Below are 13,656 nucleotides of genomic sequence, written 5' to 3' on the forward strand. Positions count from 1 at the left end.
CTGCCATAAGGGCGTCATGGGGGCGGGGGCGCATGTATTCGTGTGTAATGTGCTATTTATTTTTAAAAGCAATGACTGTACAATGTTTTACTGAGTTTTTCCATGCCCACAAACTGCGATTTCTAGCCCACACCACCTCCCACCGACGCGCTCATGCACGCACCCACAACTTCACATACACTGACTGACTCATGCTTGCACATACGTTGACACACCTACATTTTGAACACACACGGACTCATGGTTGTACACACACATATATACACACACACAGACAAACCTACAGCTTGGCATAGCCAGGGCTCTCACACGCTGCTTCACACACACACACTCACAGGCAGGCGAGCACACACACAGCCAGGCATTGCACTCACATGACAATCACACCGGCAAACGCATCCCAACAACTGGTCTCACAAACTAACACAGACGCCCCGGAGGCACTCACTCACAACCGGGCACAGCAAGCTGCATCCAGACACACCGACGAGACTTGACCGGCATGCCACAGACTCACCACGCTATCACAGACCCTTCTAGACACACCGAGCTACCATACACTGGGGTCTCGAAATCCTCTTCCACACCATGTCAATTCAGCGCAGTATAACACGCGCACAGCATTGGTTTGGGAAACACTGAATTAGAAGTACTGGGAACCAAATGGAAACTGCTATGCGCCAGACGTGCAGAGTAAGACTTTGTTCACTGCGCATGCGCGTCAGCTGTTTTAAGCCTCATGCAGTTTCACTTTCTCAATGTGCCCGCGCAGTTTTCTGTAGAATTTACTTACATACGTGATGTCTCTCAGCTCAACTTCTATCACTACGCACGCGTGATAACTGAAAGTTAAATGCTTTTATCCGGGCAGTGACCGGCTTGCGAGACATTTCACCCAGATACAGCTGGAGCAGTTGGGTGAGACCGGCAGGTGCGTGATTCTGTGTGCGCGTACTGGGCAGATGTGAAGATCGGCCGAGCACAGTAATGGTGGCTCACTGGTTGGTATGGGGGCGGGGGTCCTGTTCTGATGAGTATGCGCGCTCAGCTCGGGATGTCCTTAATCCCCCATGAGTTGGGAGCACTGGCACGTGTTCTTCCCCTCCTATGCGACTCCCCCTGGTAGGCTTTGGAACGACGTAGTGAGTATCGCGCGGGGGAGAAATAAAATAGTTGAGTATGTGAACAATCCTTTGTAACCACACAAACGCGGTCTGGGGAAGCTGGACGGTGGTAAAGGGCCAGGGGTCAACGTGGGTAGTGAAGACGTCAAAGGAAGGAGTTGGCGTTTGAGCCCATTAGATGGGGTGCGTTAAGATTGGTGATGTGGTTGAGACTGTGATTTGAGGCTATTTGAACGGTTGTTGAGCGGTAGTGTCTGGACCGCTACAATGACGTGATGTTGTATTGTCTTGTATCTGTGCTTATCGGGAGCACCAAATCCACCAACAGTGGCTTATTGGCCTAAATTAAGGGATGTGGTTAGGCCGGAGCAGCTTCGGGACGGCTTTTATGTTAAAGCAAATCAAATGCTGCATCCGGCAAGTGGTGCGAGCGTGTCTGTGTGGCGTCGGGCTGTATAGGCGAGCGCGGTGGGAGCGCGCATTGGCAGACAACAGACGGCGTAAGCGTGCACATGTGCTGTCCGGGGGGAAAGTGCACATCTCCTGTCGGGTGTCCAGGTGAGCGTGGTGGGAGTGTGCATCGGCAGATAACAGACGGCATGCGCGTGCACTTCGCCTGTCCGGAGGAAAGTGCACATCTCCTGTCCCACTTCCAAACGAAAGTCGACAACAAAAGATCTCGCTAGCGACAGCGCTTCGCGCTGCGTCGCTAGGCGAGACCTAAAAACTTTGCGTGCCTGCAACATAGAGGCAGAATATAAACTACTGATGCAGTGGTACTTGACACCTAATAAACTCAAAACTATGTACCCCAATATGTTAGACCGGTGCTGGAGATGTGGGATAGATAGAGGTACATAACTTCACATCTGGTGGACCTGTCCAGGGATACAGGGGTTATGGCACCCATATAGGCTCTGTCCTGAAGACTACACTACAGAGAACCTATCCTGATTCCATTTACTGCTTTGGGGCGCGGTGGAAGGGAAAATAAGACCAAAAGCAGGGTACTATAAGGCTCACTTCTAAGAGCAGCCAAGAGGCTGATTATGCTTTATTGGAAAAACAAAAAGTGGTGTCACCACCAGAGCTATGGGTGTGCAATCTGTGTACACTATAACACTGGAGAAACTGACATACAATCGAAGCGAGGATAATTAAAAGTTCCTAGAAAATCTGGTCCCCTCTCATGACATACCTTACCTCCATGACAATGGGCAGATCAATCCCTGGTTATGCCCAGCCACTAGGGATGAGATCAGATAAAGCTGCAGTAGAATAAAGTACCTGCGAAAGGGCATTCATGGAGGCAAGTATTGTACGCCTGGGGGACTTTTGCGCTACATCTGATGAAGCGAGAGTGGTGTATGAAGGGGGAGGGGATAACAGGGAAGTTTACTGGACAGCTTTATATTGTTCTTTTAAGCCTACATGTTACACTGAACACCTCCACAGTGGCTAGTGCCTAAGATGTATGGAGATATGCAACCACAGACGTAGCGGGGTTAGTGAGGAGGGATGCACTGGACTATGTTATATCGGTTTAGAATTAAACTTCAATAAAATATGATATACAAAAATAGATTCTATTCACTACTGCCCTAATCCTATATGTGTTAGGAAGGCTATGTGGTAAATACTGCTTGCTTTACTTTTTTCCAAATAAGAGAAATATTTATGCAACCACATTCATTAAATTACTTATACCGTAAATTTCTGCTCAATATTATTTATTCATATTTAACATCACTGCGAATGTTCAAAATCCAGCAAACATCTGGAAATTAAGTACAGCTAGAGTGCCCCGAATGTGAAGAAGGGAAAAGGGAAATGTTGTGTGTGAAGTGAGGGTTGGATGGGAAAGGAAAGATAGTGACAATACATACATCAACAATAATATTTACAAGGGAAAGGTTTGTTCAGCCTAACAGTTGGATATGAACACATTTTCTGCCATTGTGATTACTAAATAGGCACATTGAAAAAGCACTGTTGACCACACTGACATAGAAACAAAACAATGTCGAAGTTTCGACCCCAGCTATGCGTAGGTGACCTTGATCCTTACAAGGGGGTCTTCCTCAGGACTGTATAAGGGGCACCGCCAACAACCAATGACTGGGTAGTTCAAATGATAACAATAGGCCTGTGGGCTCCTAGGGCAGAGAGTGGGCGAATGGCAACTTCTTAAAGGATCGGTCTCAAATCTATTTCTTTTATTCTATTGCTTTTGAATGAAAGGGCCAAGGTAAATCAGAAGGTTCCGATTTACTTGTGTAATTGTCACGCAGTAGTAGAAGTTCAATTGGCCTCAAAAGTGCCGAGTTTCTCAACATGGAGTGCATCCGTTCACCACATCGTAAAATCTATAACCTAATTGCAGTTCGTCTTATTATCTAAAACATTGTTTCAGGCCATCCACATGGCTTCAAAAAGGAATAAACCTCATTACTTTCAGCACTGTAAAGCATTAATGTTAACTTCCCTAGAGCAATCAAGCAAGCTTAATTGACCCTAGCACCTTGGTGAATTGTATTTTGGTAGTAGGTGGAGTGAGAATCCTGCTTTTGAGGTCCAGTTGTGTTAACACATCCGAGAACACCACCCAGAAGTCTCTCAATATTGAGACTTCTTGCACAACACTGATCCACCTGCACCAATGTCACAAGGGATACTGGCAAAGGTTAAATGCTCACATTAGGTTGGCGAACTTATACAAGACCAAATAAGACTATGTAATAGCTCACCTTTAATTGCTTTGAACAAGATTAAATTCCTTAGGCCAAGTTTCTTTTTCACGATCAAAAGTACAATGCTGTTACTAATCCAGTGTCCATCTATGATAATCTGTCATTTGCCAAATCCCCAGATACTGATTTTCCCTTACAATTAGTTTTATTATAGTTTATATCTCTTTTAGTCTCTCTGAAATTCATTATCTAGATCTACACATTCATTATTAGGACTATTTTCTTTAGCATAATCATTATGTCAGTCAAGTACAGTGTTGTGTAGCAAACTTGCATCCTTAACAGTGTCTCTAGAAACAACAGTAAAGAGACCAAGCATCTTGAGAAGTAGGATTGATCAGGAAATTTCTCAAACTAGATGAATTCATGTTTCTTTATTTAGTTAACTGCCCATATTGCCCAAAGCTTTTAGGTCCTTGTCAAAGTCTACCACTGAAATTTTGGAACATTCACAGTCATAAGATAAGGATCAACCTTATGTAATAAAGGGAAGACATCATCAATGCAGCTTTATTTGTCTATAAATAGCCATAAAAGCGCACAAATACAGATAAAACATTTAAAAGAATGTGTAGAATTAATATCATGGTATATCTAGAAAGCTACTTGAACTTCATACAAAATATCATACAAGACGCATCGTATAAGACATACAATTGAGGTGCCTCTATCTCTTCCTCATCACTAAGAGTGTTTTTATTTTACAAATAAAAGAACAAAACTGTAAAAGAGATCATAAAAAAGACACCCTACAGGACAGACAGTTAGTTTTCCTCAAAATCTCTTCCTTGTGACTAAGGAGCATTTTATATAATTCATTGTCGTATGACAAACTTGAGGGCTGGCCAGTCGGTGAAAAATTAAAGCGCATGTTTAGAATGCCTTATAATGACATCATGGAACAGTGGGGCTAGAAACCGTTTCTGATGGGAAAAGGAAGTCACTTTTTCAGAGTTAGCATGTTGGTGCTGGGTGGATATAGTTGTGCATAGGTAAGCCATCCGTAGCAGTACCCCAATCTATATATCATCCAGTAACTGGTAAATAGCAGTACCCGGACTCATAGTCCTGTAATATCACTGATTGTATTACACACACTTGTTCAACTTTATGAAGCATATTTTACGTCTCTCATCTTGGGCCTTTTCTTTACTCCTGCACCAAATATCGCATAAAAATTAGTTTGCATTTTTGATTACTAAGTGTAACTTTCGATGAATTTATGAACTACTAGTTTATTTTCTGTCAGATGAATTTAATTTTGAAGATGTTTAAAGTTTATACTGATTCATGAAACAACCATAATGTCATGTAATTCTGTAAGGCCTGATTTTTGGGGGAAATGACATGTTTGCAATAACGAAATGGTGAATCTCTTGTGATTTCAATTACATTGTTTATCACATTAATTGTACTGCTCTAATAGCAATATAAAGTAGCAAAATAAAAAAAATGCCTTATTTCTTTCATGATTAAGAAGGTTTTTTTTAATTGACGAAGTTAGTCTTAATTTCCCTGCAGGAGTTGAAGAGATAAATTCTTTCCAATGAAATTACATTATTTGCCAGTCATAATCATCCTATGAAGATAAAGATCCTGGTTAGCAGCTCTGGTATATATAATTTATGCAGGGATACTTATACATCAAGGAAGACAAAGCTGCTCATTTAATTTACTACACTTGCCATTCATCTCTGCACTTCACAATCATTTTATTATTTTAATGAAACATCACAGCCACTGGTACATTTTTCTTACAGCTCGGCTTTACGTGAATTAGTTCTTACCTGTGTTACAATCTCTGGATTCCCTTCGATCTGTGCCTTGAAGATACTTCTGAAATTGTTTGTCATTTTTCATGGTTCCGACGGGAACATCAGAGCAAAAGATCACTTCATCTGTTATGAGAAATCCTAGATTTAGACTTGTATAAACTCATTTTATTTATTTTCGCAAGTCTTATGGGGCCCACCAAGCTTTCCCTAGGAGTAGCTGCTTCGATTACTTAACATTAATTTATCAACAATCAATTGATTTGGGAAAATAGGATGGGCGGTGTTTTAATACTGCTGCTTTCCATCTGAACACTGCCTCAGGTTTCCACCTTCCCAAATCATATACACATCTGATCACATGGGAATTATACAACACTTAATACACAGGTAATTATCTGCAAATAAATTTTAAATTTGTCGGACTGCAGCTGGACGTAAATGTAACAGAGTTAGGCCTTCGGTCACCTTTATCAAACCCATTGGTTCTTGGGGTGCTTTAACTTGAATAGACTAAACAATCATTGAACTGGTACTTAGACTTAGCCATCTCCTCTTGGATACCCAGGTATTGTGTGAAATGTACACTCTTAATTCTAGTTTACAGCACATGATTAGTGTTTGAAAGGCAGGAGGGAGCTGGCCGGTGGTGGATATGGTCAAAAGGAAGGAATTCAGCTTGCTTCTTCATTCACACGAGAGGAAGGTGTATATTTATCAATAGTAACAGTTTCTATGCACACCTTTAGTCTAATCTCACTATAATTCTCTTTACTAAATACATTTTATTCATGTCTGCTTTCTGCATACCCAGCTAACTTGCTTATTCACCCCAACTTTGATACCCTTTTTTTTGTTTAAATCTTTTTTATTAACATTTTGCACATTTTACAGCATATACCATAGCAATGCCTATACACCATGATCAGTTAACTGCAAGTGTTACATTATCCAGTACCCGTCCGTAGAGAAGGGGGAACAGATAGGAGGTGTAACAGAGGTTAAAAGCAGACTATCTGAACTCTGGCTGGCTCGTGAAGTTTTCAGACACAGTGCAACTTGGGCCAAACTGTGGACATAGGGTACAACAAAAGGAGGACAACTGAAACAAGGAGGGATGAGGGAGTCGCAAGAGACCTGCTGCCATGCCTAGTATGACCAGGGATGCCAGCTCCATCTGGGCCTAAGGACAAAAGAATGTTGCAAGGAGAGGGCCATATCGCTTCGGAGGTCGGGGCTACACATCACCTCTGCCAAGGGGGGGATGGGTTGTGTGTGCTAGTCTTGAATATCACCCTGCGGTTCCCCGGTGTTAGTGACCAATTCCCGCAGCTTTGACACCATGATGTCCCATTGAGATGCAAGAGGGAACTTTCGGATACCAAGCAGGTCTTCCCAGCGCAGCGTCACTCCCTACGCCTCAGCCCAGTTAAGTAACGATCTGCGCCAGGCTACTGTGTGATGTGAATGGGGGGATTTCCATCGCTTGGAAATCAAGCGTTTTGCTGTTATCAGGCCTAAATCTAGGAACCGGGTGGTAGCCCTGTGCCTTTTAATCCTGCTAAATAGGTGCAATATGTGTACCTCCCATAATGGTGGGACAACACGATGCGTGCAAGTGGCTAGTGTGCTTGTCACATTGCTCCAGTATTCGCCCAATACAGGGCAATGCCACAACATATGAGGTATGTTGTCATTTGATTGCCGACAACAAGGACAGGTCGCTTCAGCCCAGAGGAAGTATCTATTAATCTGAGCTGGGGTGAGATAAGCTCGGTGTAACATGAAGAATTGGATTTGATTAAATCGTTGATTACGTGGAATGTACGTCGGGCTGCCGCGGACAGTAGTCCATTCTCTATCAGTGAATGCCCTCCCTAAGTCCCCCTCCCAGTGGTGTCTCAGGTGAGTGAGGTCGGCCTCTGTGCGCTGATGAATGGAGGATGCAAACCAACGTGTCAAATGCGTCCCAGTCCCCATCACGTGGAGGTATTGCAATGTGTGGTGTGTGGGTGGTTCCTGAGCAAGTGTACCCCACTTAGATGATAACGAGGCTATAAGTGTTCTGTGCAATGAAAACTGTCCAGGACGAAGATTCCCTTCCGCTATGAGTTCTTGATATGGGATGAGTGAGCCATCCTGAAAAAGATTACCCAAGTCTTGAATACCCTCTGAGCCCAACTTTGATACCCTTTAATGCACAGAATACACTTTAATGATGCAGTTTCAATCACATCCTTCTGACCAGCATTCCCATGTCACTCAGTGCCTCACAGTGAGATGTACTTCAGTGGCACAGAAAACTAGGACTATCATCCCACATGGTATTTCCCTTGTAATAAGGTATCCTATTTTTTAAGAACATTCAATGCTTTCTATTTCAACAGATATTTTGGTGTGAGAAAAGATATTGGTCAACCATGGTCCCCAGCGAAGGTTTTTATTTCTATGAAGTATTAATTTTGTTTAACTATTTCACAGATCATTCTTTCCCAATAATCTATTAGACAAGTGTGGATGCCTTTCCCACCACTATGTGCATTGATTTTTAACTTGGTATGCAGGTACATGGAACAGCGGAGAAGAACAGCCTTCCCACACACCAATCAAATGTGTTAATTTTGTCAATAAACTAGTAACCTTGTGAAGAAAGGACTGGGATCTGGGAATATGTTTCACATGGTCAATATTCTACTACTGCCATCCTGGGGAAAATAAAACTGGAAACCTGTCATAGACCACCTTATCACTGCCACTCATAAGATTTATAAGAATAAATGAACAGAGAGGGCAAGTAAAAACAAATAAAAATTCATGGGAGTAATTCTAATTCATGTGCCTGAGCACATGCACAGCACATCTGAATGGTTCTTGGAGGCTTTTACTCCAGTTTAAACAAAAATTGCATATTGGTTCAACGATACCTAAAAATTTCGGACTGATAAAATAACTTTTAACCTGAACACTAACCTTCAGAGTGTTTTGTAGGTGGCGTCTTCTCAGTGTCTTGAAAGTCAATGGTGCAGACATTCCCGTTTGTTTCTGCTCTCAACGAAAATACAGAGGTGGCGATCACAGGACCTGTGTTAAAAGTGAAAGAATTGTGTGATTTATTTACAACTCCTTTGATAATGAGCTCACACTCAGAGTTGTTTATTGCTCAATTAAATTGAAAAATAATTAATGTGTATACCTAAAGCACTTAGACATCAACACCAACTTACAAAGAGCTCTAGAACTAACATAAAAAGCGTTTACATGGCAACACTGCTTCTTTATCCAATAGGAACAAATAGAAGTCTCTCTGTGGAAAAACATGTGTTAAATGCACCTATAGCATGGGGGCACTGGCGCATAAACACTGAAATATTTAAGCTAGTCTCATAGCTATGAAGCAGCTTTAGGTCTGTATGATTTTAAAAATCCTAATTCATAGCCATGAAATTGATAAGATGTTTTTTGCAAAACATTTTTTTTTATAGTAAAGACATGTGTAATATTAACGTGCAGATTTAAAGTAGTACAAATGTAGTTACTAGCCATTTTTACATGTACTACGCCTCAAAGCTGTTTAAAGTAGCATCACTAGAAAAGTGGTTTGACTAAATTGTGCTGATACATGCTTTGAATGTTAAGTTCTTGACCTTTTCATGATCATGTTTTATTTAATAAATGTTACACACATAGCTTTGCAAAAGGTTTCTTCTAATACTGAGAAAAATTTAAAAGTGCCTGTTTAGGATTTATTATTTAGTAGAATTATGATAATTTAACCACAATCAAATGCATATTAAATTGAATTTGTTTTCCTTTAACATACTTGACTTAGTTCCCAAGGATGAGATCTTGAAGAAAATTTTCTTTTATTAATAGAGATATTTCGATTTCTACATAACCCATTGTTAGCTAACATACAATTTGCTTCATTAAAATGATAGAAATGTAGTCCCATTTGTGGGAAGGATGTTTAGAATGAAGAAGCCTTATGTGCAGTTAAGACTTAAACAACAAAGTTGCACACTTGGAGATTACGGTCAGTACACCATTGTACTCGTATGAGAAACCAAGAAGCAAATCTGTTGCCAGGAAGAACCCTGAAAGATGATTGGACAAGAGGAGGAGAAGATGCAACATTAACTGCAAGATTGACTTTGAGCATTTATAATAGTACGTGTTACCTAACTAGGGAAACACACGTCACTAGACTTTTCCATGCCAGTACGCTACCTTTCCACGCTATTAAATCTTTGCTATTGATTGTGGTTGCTACAGCTCTGCACTTTTTTCCCCTGTCTTAGTCCTTACTCACTTTGAGACTCTACTGAGTTTCGTGGACATCTTTTTATGGGAAGTTCTGTTTTGATTTATTATTGACTTTTGAATATATTGGAGTGTTACGCCTAATCTCACTCTCTTTTGAACTTGAACCTTTTATGGGTTTTGACAGGCACCTTTTCATCCCATTCTTAGAATAGAGATTTTCTTCCTTTATGGAACACGCTTAATGAATTTTATTTTGATTGAACTAATCAATTCTGTAAAAGATTGTTTGTTTGAACTAATACAAATAAAATGCATGACTTTGAATAAAAGACTACTTACTAAATGTTGAATTAATAAAACCCTTGAAATCTTCAATAACTCATTACTGACTGAACTTAGATAGAGACTGTAATTAATATATATGTTATGATTTGCTCCCGTTTCTCAGATTCGGCGTCCAAGGTCCATAGGCCTATTGAATGAAATATAGTAGAGATCAACCCTGTGAGCATGACGATAAACCAAGTTTTATTTAAACTGATTACCGCTTAAGCAAATTTGGTAGCAGAGGGAACGTTTACATCCTGAAAAGTGGAGTTAGAGTAATGCCCGAGTCCCAATGCCCAGAAGTTGAAGACTAATGAGGTGTGGTTTTCTGAAAAGGGCTGCTGTATTAGAGGTGTGAGTTTTATTAGGGTTATGCATCGTGAATTGTGATTATTGTTGTCTTTTATAATTGAATTTAGATTAAGTGTGTTGAATGATTAGGTGAAGTTTAGGGTTTTGTTAAGAAGTTGAAAAGGTTATCAGTTTCGACGTAGCCTAAGATCCGTGTAGAGAGATATTGACATAAGTGTAAAAGACACTTTTATGGTTTTCTTCTCTGCTAAGATTTTGTGGTGTAGATCGTGAGGTACTGTCAACTACTCAATTGAGATAGGAACTATAACAATTTGTTGTGACTGTACTAATTTCGATTGATGTTGGCAGATCCTAACTGCACAAAGGGTGAAACTACATTGATTAAGTTTTCCGCTGGTTAAGATTGTCTGTGTGACAATTATTTTTGTTTGAAGAGTCGGAAGGTGTAAAAACCCTAATATTCTGATTGTTGTGCCTCTTCGATTTTCTTTAGTGGAGCAGACAGATATTTGTTTATTTACATTTGCTTGAAGTTGTAGAATTGGGTGTACAAGAGAAGTTGTAAAAGGAGGGTGAACGAGTGCAAGGAGTGAAATAATTTGTCATAGTGTATGCGCTGCGATTGATTGGTTAGTGTACAGTCGTGCTGCAATTGGTTGCTGACAACACAGAGCACTGTGCTGTGACAGGTTAGCTTCTCTTTGTATACTGCACTGAGTCTTCAAGAATTAAAACTTTAACAGGATTGGAGAAAGATATTTGACGTTTACAGAAAAGAATAAAAACATTAAATTTGAATTGTATTACTGAATTATTTATTGTTGAATTTTTTTGAGAATCATGAAATGCCTTCAGGGATTTAAAAATGTTGCCCTTACTGCCTAGACAACGACGGGACACTCCTGAGTAGCCGTGCTCTTTATAAATCCCTTTTAACATAACATAACAGAGGTGATGCTACAATTCTAATATGGGAAGGTGAAAAGGCACCTCAAGGGTAAACCTGCACATTATATGACAACAAAATTGGGATTACATACATGTTTGTGGCTATGTCAATGGTGCAGGATTACTGAAAAACAGGGTCCTTTGAGTTTTCCAAGATATGGTACATTTGAGTAAAGTATTATTGACAAGTTGAAAGAGAAGCTGTACAAAATGAAGCCACTACCTCGACCCACAGAATAAGAAACTTTACATTCGTAGGAAAATACAGCATGAGATAGGGAAACAGAGAAGTAGAAGAGAAAGACAAGAAGACTAGTGCGTAATTATGCAGATGCTCAATGGGATGAGGAACAACAGAGATGGAGGAAGGCTATAGTCGAGCGAACTAGACTACACCCAGCTATTCCTACTGAAACACCCGATATATCAAAAAAGAATAAAAAACAGGAAAAAGAATATGAAATAGATGAGACAAAGAAGGATACTGATAGTGATTCAGGGGATGATATACTGGATGCTATGTTAGACTCATGTCCACCACCTTATGTGGTCCCAACTTCTGGTGCTGATAATAAAGCAATCACAAGTACTACAGTGGCTACTGCCCCTGTTGAACAGAGTGTAAACCACAATGAATGACCATTGCAAACTTTCCAGATTGCTCCAGCACCTGTTAGTATAAAGCATACTAATATATCACCAGGTGTTACTGCATCGATTAAGAGTGTTCTGGTACCATTACCACAAATTGCAACAGTACAGACAGTGCCTAGGCCAGTTGAGACTGTCCAGATAAACATTACCCCTGAATTCAGGAGCTCAGGGAGCTGTGGGAGGATTGACTGTGACAGGGATCATCCCGACATCACAGAATTCACATATTGTTGCCTGGAAACAACCACAAATGAATGAGTCATTGAGAGAAGGGGAAGGAGTATTTTTAGAACCCCAATAGCCCAGAGAGAGGCAAAGTTATTTGACAATGGGGTTTTTTCACCATGGTTTGAGGAAGCTGCAAGATTTGGACAGATAGCAAGTACAGAACAACGAGTAACCCCAGCACCTGAAAGAGACAGACCACTCAATGTTTTGAAACTTAAAGTGGAATTAGAGAAGAATATGAGGGGATGCTTAGAACTTGAACATTTAAACCAGTATCAAGAGAAAGAACTGATTTATCGGAGTAAAGAAATCACAATCCGTGCAGCAATTACACAAGCCAAATTAACTGATTTGGCTCAACAATATGATATTGATCTTTCAAAAAGTTTTCATTTACAGATAAGTTACAGAGAAATTAGACGAAGGTGCAATTGAGACAATGCGTTCTTCAGGAATGCGATTACACATAACTGAATTAGTGAAATGCATCAGTAAATGGAGTGATTTGAAAAAATTAGAAAGTAAATTTCAGCTTACCCATTAGGGAGTTGGCGGGTGGAGTAAATGTTCATGTACCATGGAGTAGAAGTCATCTTGCAGCATTTTTACGAACAACTTTCTAAAATTATGAGACAACGCCATACAGTGGTACACACAGGTTGACAGATTTGTCAGAATTTCAAAAGTGTTGTGGATTGATTTAAATATATACTTTGACATTGTAGTGTTAAATGATTTGTTGGCCAACTATAAGGTTGAAGTACAGTGGCCATATGAGGACCCAACGAGAGATGCTCACACTAATGCACCATCTCCTGTAGTCATGGAAAAATATGGGGCTCTGATTACTTTACAGAAAGGCAAGGTGCCTCCGAAAGATATTGATTGAGCAAATATGTCAGTAACTAACACCTTCCCCAACGTTTTTGTTCCCCTTGTAAATAGATACCACCAAGTCCAGGTCCTGATGAAAACCCCACAATGAACACGGGGTTGGAAACGCGATGACCCCAGCATCTGGGATACGATACCCCTATAAGTGCCCGAGGAGAAAGGTTTATAAATAATTACTCTCCTAGTGTGAACACTTACAATCTTAAGTCACAGGGCTGCACACATAGGCAGGAGATTGTTGATATTCGATGTCTGCAAATCTCAGACAACCTTCGCCCCAGTGTGATTGTTTTTCAATATAGGACTGGTGATTCATGTTTTGTTCATTGGTTTATTTTTGAATGATTGCATGTATTGTTACACAATTTGGATTGTTTTTGT

General features: G+C 40.4%; 1 protein-coding gene across 1 annotated transcript in view; it reads right to left on the bottom strand.

The window, feature by feature from the left end:
• Positions 1-13,656, bottom strand: part of LOC146861860 (zinc finger protein 10-like) — a 173,277-nt gene that overhangs the window by 77,472 nt on the left and 82,149 nt on the right. The window contains exons 3-4 of the mRNA XM_085641025.1: positions 8,617-8,727; positions 5,662-5,772 (exon numbers count right to left, since the gene is read on the bottom strand). Of these exons, the coding sequence (XP_085497151.1) occupies positions 5,662-5,772; positions 8,617-8,727 (222 nt within the window). The remainder of the gene's footprint in view (positions 1-5,661; positions 5,773-8,616; positions 8,728-13,656) is intronic.

This window comes from Triturus cristatus, chromosome 2_2, assembly GCF_964204655.1.
Source record: "Triturus cristatus chromosome 2_2, aTriCri1.1, whole genome shotgun sequence".
Lineage (NCBI taxonomy): Eukaryota > Metazoa > Chordata > Amphibia > Caudata > Salamandridae > Triturus > Triturus cristatus.